Source organism: Pistacia vera, unplaced genomic scaffold (genome assembly GCF_008641045.1).
Source record: "Pistacia vera cultivar Batoury unplaced genomic scaffold, PisVer_v2 Contig1023, whole genome shotgun sequence".
NCBI lineage: Eukaryota > Viridiplantae > Streptophyta > Magnoliopsida > Sapindales > Anacardiaceae > Pistacia > Pistacia vera.
The window spans coordinates 83,687-96,896 of NW_022195054.1; the positions used below are offsets into that span (position 1 = coordinate 83,687).

At 34.4% G+C, this 13,210-nt stretch overlaps 1 protein-coding gene across 2 annotated transcripts; it reads right to left on the minus strand.

The window, feature by feature from the left end:
• Nucleotides 1-1,447: 1,447 nt before the first annotated feature.
• Nucleotides 1,448-11,183, minus strand: LOC116122669 (mitotic spindle checkpoint protein MAD1). 2 transcript variants are annotated; one of them, XM_031408506.1, is made up of 16 exons: nucleotides 10,815-11,183; nucleotides 10,314-10,413; nucleotides 9,684-9,844; nucleotides 8,925-9,122; nucleotides 8,744-8,836; nucleotides 8,367-8,483; nucleotides 7,334-7,581; nucleotides 6,653-6,824; nucleotides 5,807-5,920; nucleotides 5,515-5,718; nucleotides 4,508-4,670; nucleotides 4,083-4,173; nucleotides 3,926-3,995; nucleotides 3,269-3,397; nucleotides 2,049-2,087; nucleotides 1,448-1,767 (listed from the first exon to the last, which is right to left on the minus strand). In XM_031408506.1, exons 1-16 carry the CDS (start codon nucleotides 11,022-11,024, stop codon nucleotides 1,678-1,680), a joined length of 2,199 nt encoding a protein of 732 aa, XP_031264366.1. In that variant the 5' UTR covers nucleotides 11,025-11,183; the 3' UTR covers nucleotides 1,448-1,677. The 2 variants fall into 2 exon arrangements, 1 of the variants encoding a protein (XP_031264366.1); XR_004126936.1 differs by lacking the exons at nucleotides 1,448-1,767; nucleotides 2,049-2,087; nucleotides 3,269-3,397 and having other exon boundaries at nucleotides 3,952-3,995; nucleotides 4,083-4,180.
• Nucleotides 11,184-13,210: the final 2,027 nt, after the last annotated feature.

The window sequence follows — 13,210 nt, forward strand, 5'->3', positions numbered from 1 at the left end:
TCTAATCCCACTAATATATATATAATAAAATCTCTCTATAGTCATAATGGTGAGACTAACTAATTTTATTACTATAAGGAGGTTATAATTTAATAGAGGTGTAGTTACAAAAATTATAGTTTTAATTTCTTATTTTTTAATTCATGTTTTAGTAGTACAGTATTAGGATTTCAATTCATATTTTAGTAGTATTAGAATTTCAATTCAGCCCTTGAATTGCCTACTTTTGAAATGGATAAAAGACCGTGTCTTGGAACCAGCAAAGATAAATGTCATTGATGGAACTATAAATGCAATTGATGCATGATCAATTAATGTGAAGCCACAGACAATTGCCAATGGTTTTAAGCATTACAAAATTAGGACCCCCGATTTCGATAAATTGCAAGTTACAGATGAAGTGGACGAGAAAAATAAAAGAGTCATTGCAAAATTGAGTGATCAAATTTGACAATTTCACTACACTAATCGAATGGATATTGTCTTCCTCGATTATCCAAATGAGTAACAAATCGTTAATGCTTTAACCGAAGAAGAAACCATTGCTACAATTAGACAAAAAGATGAAGGAAATAATACTAAAGATGATAGTACAAAAATACAAAAAGTTTCGTGTCATGAAACTCTAAACATGCTTAAGAAGCTAAAAATATTTTGGCTTCAACAAAAAGGTGTCCATGTTAGCAAGTTATTACATACTAGTGAGGTAAAAAATATGATAACAACTCTAAAATATAAATCATTATCTCAAACAACTTTAAATAAATATTTTATTTCATCTTAAATCTTTAATGTAACATAACATATATTTTTTAATAATATACAGATAATTATAACTATGTGAATGCAACTTTCCTTAAGACGGAAATTAGAAAAATTATAACTTATTGCAATATGAGGTTATTCTTATTTATAATTATCCTAAATTAGGACTAAAATTTTTTATGACTATATAGATTTTATCCTTATATAGAGTATCCCTATAGAAAGGTTTTACTATATATATATATATATATATAAGGACTAAAATTTTTTATGACTATGTAGATTTTATCTTTATATAGAGTATCCCTATAAAAAGGTTTTACTATATATATATATGCAATAAATGGGACGTGATCTAAAATTTGAGTTACAATATTCTACCCTTTTAACTCGATGCCCACAGCCATGCTTATAAACCCTAATTCAAAAACTTGAGACAAAATAAAACATTGCTTAACCTTGAACCACAATCCTCATTTCAAGCTGCTGCAACCACAGTACCAGTTACACTCACAGCCCCGTGAGACAAGTACTCTTCACAAATAGCTTCTGGAAGATGGAAGAAGGACACGGATGAAATAGTTTCCTTCTTGTACAAGATTGAAACCCTAAAATCCTTGTGGTACTAAGTTTGACAGTAGAGATAAAAACTTCGAATGGATGTTGGAAGATGAAAAGGAAATATTCTCGCGCAAAATCGAAGATCCCCCCTAGGACGATTTCGAGTGCATCACATTAGACTATTTTGAGTTTTAGTACTATACAATCCAATTGAAAGAGTACAAAATAACATTCAATCAAAGAAATGTAAGGAGATGTAACTTAAGGTGAAAAATATACAATTTTTGAGATCGGAAAAAAATAAAATAAAATAAAAAATACTCCAGGTCTACTGCTAAATTTATATTTGTCTTACGATAAAGTTCGCTTGTTGAACGACTCCACTGTTAAGTTAGCAGTGAAAGCTGGAATTGAGTTCATCTTCCGAACAAATATGTCGATCTGCCAAAAAATAAAAAAGATTTAGATGTGTAACCGAAAAAGAAAGGGAAATATGTATATAGTAATATTACTCAGAATACTAAAAAAATAAAAAGAAAATCGTTTATAGAGGTCATTGGAGATACCACAGTTCCTGGTACGTGTACAACATATTTTACGGACAGAACAGATACAAGAAAAGTGATACTCTACCGAGTTCACAAAATACGTGTGTATTTGCAAACGTAAAATTTAAAAAAAAAAAAAAAAAAAAGGGGGCAGGAAAAAGTTATGTTTCATACCTGGCGAGAAATCTCGGGCTGCGATGTGTAATTGTTCACCTGGAAAATAAAATAAAATAAATATGGCACTTGTAAAATTCTTTATATATTTTTTTTATTAAAATTAATTTAAATATAAAAGAGAAAAAGTTCAACCACAATTTTCGGCATTTCCCAAAATATACTTGTGACATTAATAACCTTTCAAGGTGATGGGACCAGGATAATGAGGGGATAAGAAAAATGAAATAAGATAGCAAACAGTGGATTGAAGGGATGTTGGCAGAAAACTTCCATGGGTTTTTGTCCTTTTGGGTTGATATGCTGGGTATATTTTGTTATTTGCTGCCATTGTTATCAGTTTGTTGAATATCAATACACATATCTATTTTCTTCCTATTTCTTGACTGTTGGTTATTATTATTTTACTGTTTTGTTGAGTTTTAGGAGTGAGTTCTCATCACAAGGCAATAAAGGCACAAAATATACCTAAAAGCCAGGAATCCCTCAATTCAAACCCCAAAAGATGTACATTGGAGACAACACCGACAATTTATCAGACATCTGAATTTAAACACTATTCACCATCTTACCAGAACATTTGTATTCCCTGATTCATATTCAAATTCAAGCTTCTCGTCGTCACTTTGAGCATAAATAGATTGCAAAGTGAAATGTGGTACAGAGATTCCGTTAGAACGCTGATGCTCATCCATTACAATCTGCCACAGAAATCAAACAAAAAGCATATAAACATTAAAAGAAATGAAGATCTTGGTTAAGGGGAATCCTAGGTAGACTCAATATTTAAAAAGTAACATCCTTAGCCCTTGTATATAAACGCTGCCTGCCTAAAGCACAACTGTGTAACAGAGACTTAAGCGAAAAACTGTTTAGGATTTGACTAAACCTACATGTATGAACAAGTCAAGACAATGCAGATCATCCTCTCTAACTCATTTTGTACATCTTCAGCCCCCAACCACATACATATTAATGTTTGGTAATTGTTTAGATTAAGGTGAAATACTATCCACCATCCACAAGTGTTCCTCTCTATCACGCATTCTAGTCCATGACCAAACNGAGTTTTAGGAGTGGGTTCTCATCACAAGGCAATAAAGGCACAAAATATACCTAAAAGCCAGGAATCCCTCAATTCAAACCCCAAAAGATGTATATTGGAGACAACACCGGCAATTTATCAGACATCTGAATTTAAACACTATTCACCATCTTACCAGAACATTTGTATTCCCTGATTCATATTCAAATTCAAGCTTCTCGTCGTCACTTTGAGCATAAATAGATTGCAAAGTGAAATGTGGTACAGAGATTCCGTTAGAACGCTGATGCTCATCCATTACAATCTGACACAGAAATCAAACAAAAAGCATATAAACATTAAAAGAAATGAAGATCTTGGTTAAGGGGAATCCTAGGTAGACTCAATATTTAAAAAGTAACATCCTTAGCCCTTGTATATAAACGCTGCCTGCCTAAAGCACAACTGTGTAACAGAGACTTAAGCGAAACACTGTTTAGGATTTGAACCTACACGTATGAACAAGTCAAGACAATGCAGATCATCCTCTCTAACTCATTTTGTACATCTTCTGCCCCCAACCACATACATATTAATGTTTGGTAATTGTTTAGATTAAGGTGAAATACTATCCACCATCCACAAGTGTTCCTCTCTATCACGCATTCTAGTCCATGACCAAACGATGGGCTTAAAAAAAGCAAAAAACTATCACCAAGATGTTACTATTGATTGGGGTTTACACCCCAAATTGAACACTTGACAACCATGGTGACTAACCTTCAAGATCCCAATGGAAGCAAAGGTAAAATATTATGAAATTACTGAAAGCAATAGGCAATAAAAATGATACCTTGTAACCAAAAAGTTCACAACAAGCTCTCCTGAAAACTGAGATTCTATCCGCAAAAACAGTCTTATATCTGTTCCACATGTTTAATCAAAATGCTTCAGTTATAATGCAATTAAATAAGGCATCAAGTACCTATATATTACAACGGGTTACTCACCTTTCTTCACGCTTTTCAAGAGTTGCAATTTGCTCTTTTAGCTGCGTTATTTTCCCAGATATATAGGAGTCCACTAATTTTCCAGCATCACCTATATACTTGATAAAACAACAAATCAGAGAAAAGATCTAATTTATTAACAGTTCGATCCAAAGGGCTTAGATGATGAACAGCAACATCCTTAAAAAACTATATTATTAAGGAATAACAAATTTTTTAATACAATTACATTTAAGCAGACATCAATTAGTGGTAGCTAAATAGATTATGCAACATCCCAGTAGTATGATTTTCTACTCATGCCTCCATATCTAACTTCCCATATAAATTTCTCTTAGCCATTGTTTTTACATCAAGGGCCACAAACAAGAAAGATAGATGGAAAATAATAAAACCAAAAGATTGTCAGTTAAATAAAAAAATACCTGATTGACCCTTCAACTCTTCAACAGCCTGTAACTTCTCCTTTGTCTTCTGCAACTCAGTTTGTAATGCCTCTATAGTTTGTTTTGCTTCGTTATCAACTGCAAGAGTATTTACCATGCGCAAAACTTTCGTATTCGCAGAAGAATAATCACCATGACCCAACTGCAGACAACAAGAAAATTGAAGTTTAAATATATAAGGAGCAAAGCATCTGAATGTTTTGCTTATAAATAAAAATAATAATAAAACAAAGATGTGAAATTTAAAACACCTAACAGACCAATTAGGCAGACGACTGGTTTCCTGTCTAAAAATTAACAAGATATGAGAAAAAAAGTACTTTGCAAATAAAATTTTTGAGTCAGCAAATTTTGTGAAAAGATGTGGGCATCAAGGCACACAAGATTGTGCTAAGATTTATAACCCTACATTTTTCCCTCTTTGTCCAATTAAGCATCGTCACATTACTTTGTTTCGATGTATTTTATTTTTTATTTACATAAAACTATAAAAGCTATGAAATTTAAACAATTAGAAAACATTTGACCATTAGAATCAAGTATTAATTATTATTGTAAATTACAAAATTTTACATTCACTGAATGAATTTTCACTCTTTAAGAAAATTGAAAATTGCTCACACTCTAGCACTTGCTTTCTTACTCCTCAAAGTGACATCCAACTTTACAGCACAACATGTGCTGAGTCCATTAGTAGACCCAACCCAAATGATTTAATTATTTGGAAGTTTTTTCTTCTTTTTTTTACTCTCCCCAAACATCAGATAAGTTGACACCAGGAAGAACTAAAAGTGATTCAAAGGTCAAAAACCTTGATTTCAACCTTTTCCTTATTTATTCAAGTCATGATTTCATGAACAAAGCAGTGCATGAAGGCATCATTTGGAAAGTTCATATAGTAGATGGTCTTCTTAAGTACCATTATAGAGTGCAATTCAGAGCTTCACTAATCAGTGCAGGAAACCATCAAATATGTTGCCACATACCTGGGACTCTAGAAGAGAGATCTCTGAACGGAGGCGATCGCTGTCCCTCTCTAATGACTTTATTCTTCTAGCTTCATTGGTTAGCCTCTCATTGAGCAACTTTATTTGATCATGTTGACGATTATTAGTTTCTTGTTGTTCACGTAGATTACTCTCCAATTCTGCTATGAAACCTTCCTTCTTGGATAGAGATGATTCAAGCTCCTGTACAAATGAAACAAAAGGATAGAAACAAATCATTTGGAAAAAAAAGGGGGGCACAAATTGGAAAGCAGGAATAGAATTGTGGTACCTGAATAAGGGTTCTGTTAGCCGTTTCATCCCCACCTACATCATCATTCTTTGGCCTCTTGAATTCATTAACTATATTTCTTAACTTATTCCTCTCTTCAGTGACCATAGAAAGCTGCAACAAATAATCAACACCGTTAGAATTTACGTATACATAACTTGTGTTCACTAAAAAACTACTATGAAAACACAAGGATTATCAAATTGTAGCCCATTCATTCTTCCTCTCGTCTAACCAATTCAAGACTAATATGGCATAATTTCTTGCTTCCAGCCATCTCACGAATGATGCATATCCATATTTTAAAAGTATAATATGCAAAATACCAATGTGAAGTATTCTTAAGTCCTTTTTTCATAGATTGTATTTAACATTTATTCAGATTGATCCTCCCCTATACAAATTTAGTATGATTTAGAACAATCTATAAGTTTATCATGGCTACATATGTTCAAGATGAAACCCTATTTAGTTCATATCTGTGTCTCTTTCGGTTGTCACATGACCACATATCCTAATTCTACAAGAAAAAGAATCAAGTAATGGCAAGTGTTCTTGCAGTATACTGACTACAAATTACAATTACATCAAGCAACCAAGCAGTAAAGATACAGCTACACAGTTATTTCACAAGGCAAATGAGTGTTAAAGAAAGTAAATCTAGATGACCTTGCCTTGACTCAACAACAAATTAAAACAGAGTAGACTCCCTAATTTCTGCCTCTGGTAAACTCCTCCAAATGAAGAATGCTCTAGTTTAAATTGCAAAAAAGGAGGAAGAAGAAACAAAAAGAAGATTCCTAGAGAATGTAAATAGCAAAAATTGGCCCATATAATAAAGATTACCATCAATTCAATGCGCTTGACCTCTGATTTAGTTACTTCTGCCTTCTCTTTAGCTAGTGTAGCCTCAGTTTCAGCATTCTGCTTGCCAAGTTGTGCTGCATCCAATGCCACCTCCTTTTGTTTCAACTGTGCATTTGCCTCGCCTAACTTCATCATGCTATCAAGAACCTCCCTGCATTCAACCAAAAAATCACAAACATTAGAAACCAACGGCTTATACTCACCCAAATAAATGCAATTCAAAACTCCAGAAGTTAAAAACGCAACAGAAACTTTATTAAGAAGAAAACCTGCCAGCTTTCAATCACAGACTAAAACTTATACATACTTCATGATCACACACACGAAATTAAAGTTATGAACAAACTACAGAATACATCTGCATCAAATCCATCTTCAAGCGTGGGCAAGCATTGTTTTTGCACCAGAATGCGTGACAACCAAAAAGAAAAAACCCTACCCTTTTTTCTTTCTGTGATATGAAGCAGAATAAGCTTGTATCACTTAAGTAAAAGGAATTGTATCAAAAGGAAAGAAGCTATCCGCCAGATAAACAAAAGAAAGCAGTCCAAAACAAGTCACAGAACAACTAAAATACAACCTATTGCAGAAAGAAAGGTAAGCATGAAGAAGCAGTCTATTATGTAGCCAAAACTATCAAAACAGTAACTATCCACATACTTCTGCAAAGCTGCAAACTTCACAGTTATGTCTTCAGAACATGACACACCAGGAATGTCCCTAAGCAACAATTTCCAAGATGACAATTCTTCCTCTAATTTATTCATACTTTGCTGAACTTCTTGCAATTTCGATAGTTCTACTTCAGCTCTCTCTCTGCGGCCCTTTTCTTCCAACAATTTCTCTTTTAGTAACTCAATGTTTTCATGAGTTGATTTCAGTTTTCTTGCTTCTCGTACCTCAGCCTCCTGATAGGAAGTTGAATCAAGCAAATATATTAGTATAAAAGAAAAAATATCCATGAAACATACAATTAAGAAAAATTTGCTTGCATAAAATGTGAAATCATAAGATACGGCACTTGTCTTGATCACTATCCAGCTTCAACATATTAATTAACATGACTGATGAGAAAAGTATTTATATAAATGTAGCAAGTAGCGAAGAGAGATCCAGTTTCTTGCGGTATGATGACTGGTTTCAGAGCCAAAATTCTTATCATATGCAGAATAGATGCGATTTTGCCTGAATGCTCTCTCTTCAGCACACATGGAAAATCACTTTTCAATATTAATTTGAATTTCGGGCATTTCCATTCTTCTCGTTGCAGCAAGTTCATTACAATCATATACTGTTTAAATTGTGATCTCGACTTCAGCACATCAGCAGTTAGAGTTTCTATAGAATAATTGCTTGGCCATACAACAAATATATAAAAGAACTGATCCCTACACACACATCATGTTATTTAACGAAAACACCCCATCTCTCTAGAACTTATAACACTTCGAGGAAGGGTAAAAATATGCCACCTCCATCACCACAAACAAATTCTTTTTTTTTTTTTTTTTTGTGCCCAGAGGTGGGGTTGGTTTGGCAGGGGTGGTTGAGGGTCGATTTGGAATTGTTCTATAAGGGAAATGTAAGGTTGTAGTTTTTATGAGCATGAATACAGTTTGGACTAAAACTACAGGAAATTCTCAGTAAAAGAAAGTGTACAAAAAAGTACCAGTGAATCAGATATCCAACTTACATAGTTCCTAATCTCTTCCTGCAAATGTTTAACCAAAATATCATTGTCCGTAGAAGTAACTTCTTGAAATGTGAAACTTGATAACTTCTTCTCTACTTCACTCTTCTCCTGCAAGCACTGAAAAATGAAACAGCATAAATGATTCTCAGCAAAGAAACAAAACAAGTCATCACATCAAAAGTCAAAAGATTATGATGAACTGTCAAGCAAATGAGATTTCAACTTGCTACTATGACTTCAATATATACATCATAGATGGAAAAAAAACAAAAGATATACACTATTGAAGTATATCAATTGGCATGAAAAGACAAAAAAAAGAACAAACATCAGATACACCCACATACAACATAAAATGAAAAAGGAAAGGGAGAAACCTCATTAAGTTGCTCCTTCAGAGCTTCCAACTGCTCTTTCAGTATTTCTGATTCTTTCTCAGCATTATTAGCTTTGCACTCCATTATTTCAAGCTACAAGTAAATTCCAGAATTTAATTTAGATATACAATATCCATAAATGAAACCAATTGCATTTCAACCAATAGTTGAGTTTACTCACATCTGCACTTATTCTAGAAATAGAAAACTTGGATTCCTTCTTCAACTGTGTAAGCTCATTTTGAAGGCGTTTCTTTTCCCTTTCGATGCTTTCTGAAACATGGCTTAGTTTTCCTTCTAAAAGGCTAGCTTTCTCCTCAGCTGAAGTTGCTGCAGATTCCGCTTTCATGCGAAGGTTCTTTTCATTTCGAAGCTTTCCCTATATGCCAACAATGGGGAAATTTGACTTGGTTTCACATTTGACATGACAATATAGAAATAAAAAAACATTCAAAAGATATAAAAGAGGAAGCATAAAGTTAGTGTAAATCATATGATGATATTGGCAATAATTAATAAGTATGGGAAGAATTTTTCTGGACACGTATGGATTTTTTTTTTTTTTTCTTTTCTGTTCCTTCTAATAGAAAATCTTTCTCTTTTCTCATCATTAGTTCTCATGACTACACCCAAGTTCATCATCACACAAGATCACATCACTATAACTTATAAGTTTTGTAATATTACTGAAAAACAGACTTGAGGATTTGAACATAAAAAATAAAAGAACAGCTGAACTAAGTGAAGCAATTGCAGTTACACAGCAAGGACCATTAAAACTCAAAATAGCACAAAATAGAACTGAAACTACAAAAAAAGAAAATGAATGATTAATTGATTCGGAAATCTATAAGGGACCAGAACTCCCTAATAGAAGAAAAGGATACAAGACAAATAGAGTGTGTATATTCCTTTCACAAAAGTAACCATGAAAATGTACCTCAAGTTCACTACATAATTGTATTTGTTTTCTCAGTCGTTCCTGGGAATCTGTAACTTCTTTCAGAAGATTCTCCTGTAGCACCCCCTCCCGTCCTTTAGCAGCAGCAAGCTCTTGTTCTGCATATAAGAATTGATCCCTAAATTTCTTCCTCTCAGCGTCTGCGAGAATTAAACCACATTAGCAAGACAGACTAATGCCAATTCTATGATACAAATGTCAGGAGTAGAAACGAAGCAGAAAAGAATATTTATACCACTCACTCATAAAAATTTGCACAGCAATCCATAGAGAATTAAACAAATGAAAAAAAAATTCAGCAGCAAAATAAGAGTAGGAGATCATCAAGTTTCTTATCCTAGATTATGAAGATAGCTTTGCTAACTTCTTTTAGAAATTTACCGTCTATTATCCCTGGTAATTTGTCCTATTCTTTTATAGAAACTTTTCAAAATCATTTTTCTCTTAGGGTTTATCAGAAATACTAGCCTGAAGAAAAAAAAAATAACTCAAAGAATAAACCAAAGCTGTCAAACCTTACCTACTCTAAAATAACTCAGAGAAATACAAAATTTTAGAATAAAGGCAATGTTTACAGATATATTGTAATCCCTTTCTAAGAAAACGCACCCGTTTTGCAAAATTTTCCATTTAATTCCTCCAATTTAGCTTCATAGTCACGAACTTGCTTCTCTGTATTGCTTAAAGCATCAATGAAATCTGATTTAACCTACAAAAACGAGACAGAGTTATGTAATTCAAATGCAATACTGAAAAATTTTATATATAGAACAAATTTAAACAATCAAACTCTATAGACCAAACAAGTGAAGCAATCAAATCTTAATACCAAAAGTTCTGAAATCACAATAAATCGAACATTTATAATGCGTCTCTTTTAAATAATCTAAAGTGCTTTACACTCATTTTGTAGTGTTCGAGTGAACTATGCAAGTGTTTTCTCTTCCAAAACCAAAAAGTATACGAGTACATTTTTGAAAGCACTCAATTTTTGCATTTCTAAAAGCACTTTTCACTTGCAATACTTATTGAAATAGCACTTGAATTAATGCGTTCCTAAGTGCCTAAACTTAACCTTGATGACTAAGCTCGCAACAACAGTGATCGTACCATTTGGCGGCACTGATAAGTGCAGAGATATTGATCGGACGGTTGATGAGACGACTCTGGTGCCACCGCAGCTACCGGAGGATCTTCATAGATGACGAGGCGGCGACCGGAGCTTCCGCCTCCGCCGCCGCTGCCAGGCGGACTCTCGACGATAGGTTTGTCGACGTCGGGCGCTCTCGGCCTCTTCGGTGGTGGCGTTCTCACAATCATTTGCTCTCTCTAGATTGATTCTAGGGTTTCTTTCTCTCTCTCTTAAAAACTTAAATTTAAATTTAAATCAAATAAAAATCAAACTAAATCCGTGCATTAATTTTTGAAATCAGAGGCGCCAATTTTACGAGAACAATATTGAACCCCTAATTAGTGTGTATATAACTTGCTTGTTTGACTGACATGTAAGAGTTTTAAAGTTTTAAAACCGGTGGATTTTGACATGTTAGAAGGTTTTGATGAATGATTGTTCACACGTGGCTGCGTTAAATTGGTGGATTTAATTACATGTGGCTTAATATAATTGGTTGGTGAAGTATCTAATCCTTTATATTCACATAATCAGAAACGTTTCACGATAACATTCACATTACAATAATGCTATAGGCACCGGGACTCTACACCGAATTTTTACACCAAATTATATGTCTCATGAATCACACCAATCACATTTCACATTTACAAATATTTTGCTAGTGAACGGACGTTCATCAACTATGAATGGCCGTTTACTTATATAGATGAGAGTCCACATTTAAAAGACGCATGTTCATTAGTAAATGGAAAAAACAATATAAACAAAAATAATAGACGACCGTTCATAGGTTATGAACGATCGTCTCTAAATAAATGACGAGCATCCATATATAATAAACATCCGTCCAATCTTTAAATAATAAAATTTATATAAACAAAATTAATGGGTGGGTGTTCATATGTTAATGGACACCCCCATTATTAATGGTTTTAAAAAATTCTAAACAAATTTCAAGTACAGCCGTCCATTGTTCATTTGACTTAATAGGTTCTGAAATCAAAACAAGCTTCGACTTAAATTTATTATAGAAGCAAAATAGAGATGTCAAAAGGGTCAATAACAACAACAGACCGGCTCTAGTTCCAACGCCCACAAACACCCATTTCTTAAAAGAAGAGGTGGAATGAACGATAGCGTTGGCGGGCATCTGTAGAGGTCTCACCAGAGGAGGAGATGGCACAGCTTGATCAATCTTGGTGGGCTCGGTTATGAGCGGAACTAAAATTGGGGTGAAGGGATATATAAGGTCTTTTTCCTTCAACATATTAGCATCAAGAACACTTTGATCAATCACATTAAAAAGCTTAGCAATTTGAGAAATGGAATCACCCCAAGTTACCAAGTAGTTCAATAAAAACTTCATACCAGACGCCACCTGTTTCCTCGTCAGACCAGCACATCTAAGTGGAACCGTCAAGTTGTCACACACGCTTAAGTTCCTGGAATCTATAGAATTCGCTTCCATCATGCCTCGGCAAGTGGTGAGCCCCTGGTAGGTTTCATTAGCAATGGTGTAGTAGTTCTCGACGTCGTCGAGAATCGTTTAAGCGGCGTTGTGCTAGTAGAGTTGTAAAGAAGAACAAGAGCAGTTCACCGGCACCACCACCATGGCGTTGCTGGGCACGGTGGCGATGTCGAAGGGGAGCCCGTTGAAGGCAGTGATAAGGGCGGGCTTGGAAGCTAACAAATACGCTATAGAGAGAGGTGAGTTGTAGGGAAGATTTGATCTGAAGGTGAGATAAGATTAGCATGAGGACTCAACTCCATTGCAGACGAAACCTCTTATAAGGTTAACAGTGGACTCATCATAGCAATCAAGTTGATAGTTGTTTACGTATGTTGAGCTTGGATTAATGAAAAGAATTGAAACAGAAGGAGATAGAGAAGAAACAAGATGTAGAATTTGGTAGAAATGAACTCCAGGGATGAAGAACTGTTATGGGTTTAGCTTTACAATTTTGTTAAGGAGGAACTTTATAAATTAGCTGAACTGCCATGGGATCCAGGGAATGCAAATGGGTTTCTGGGAACTAAACCTGAAGTGAATGCAAATAGTCTTTAAGGAGTAAATATTGAAGTTAAAGGGTTGCAGGGAACAAAAGCTGAAGTGAATGCAAATGGGTTGTAGGGTGTAATAGCTGAAGTGAAATCTGGAAAAAGTAAACGAAGACATAAGAAAAAGAAAACAAGTGAAGGTGGTGATTTCCCTCACAAGTGTGTTGATAAATTGGAGAGTAGTTTGTCAGGGGAAACAAATGAGAGAGCTAGTAGACAAGCAAGTGTAGACGTGTCGCGAGGAACAAAAACTGAAGTGAATGCAAATGGGTTGCAGGGATCAATAACTGACGTGAGCGCAAATGGGTTGCAG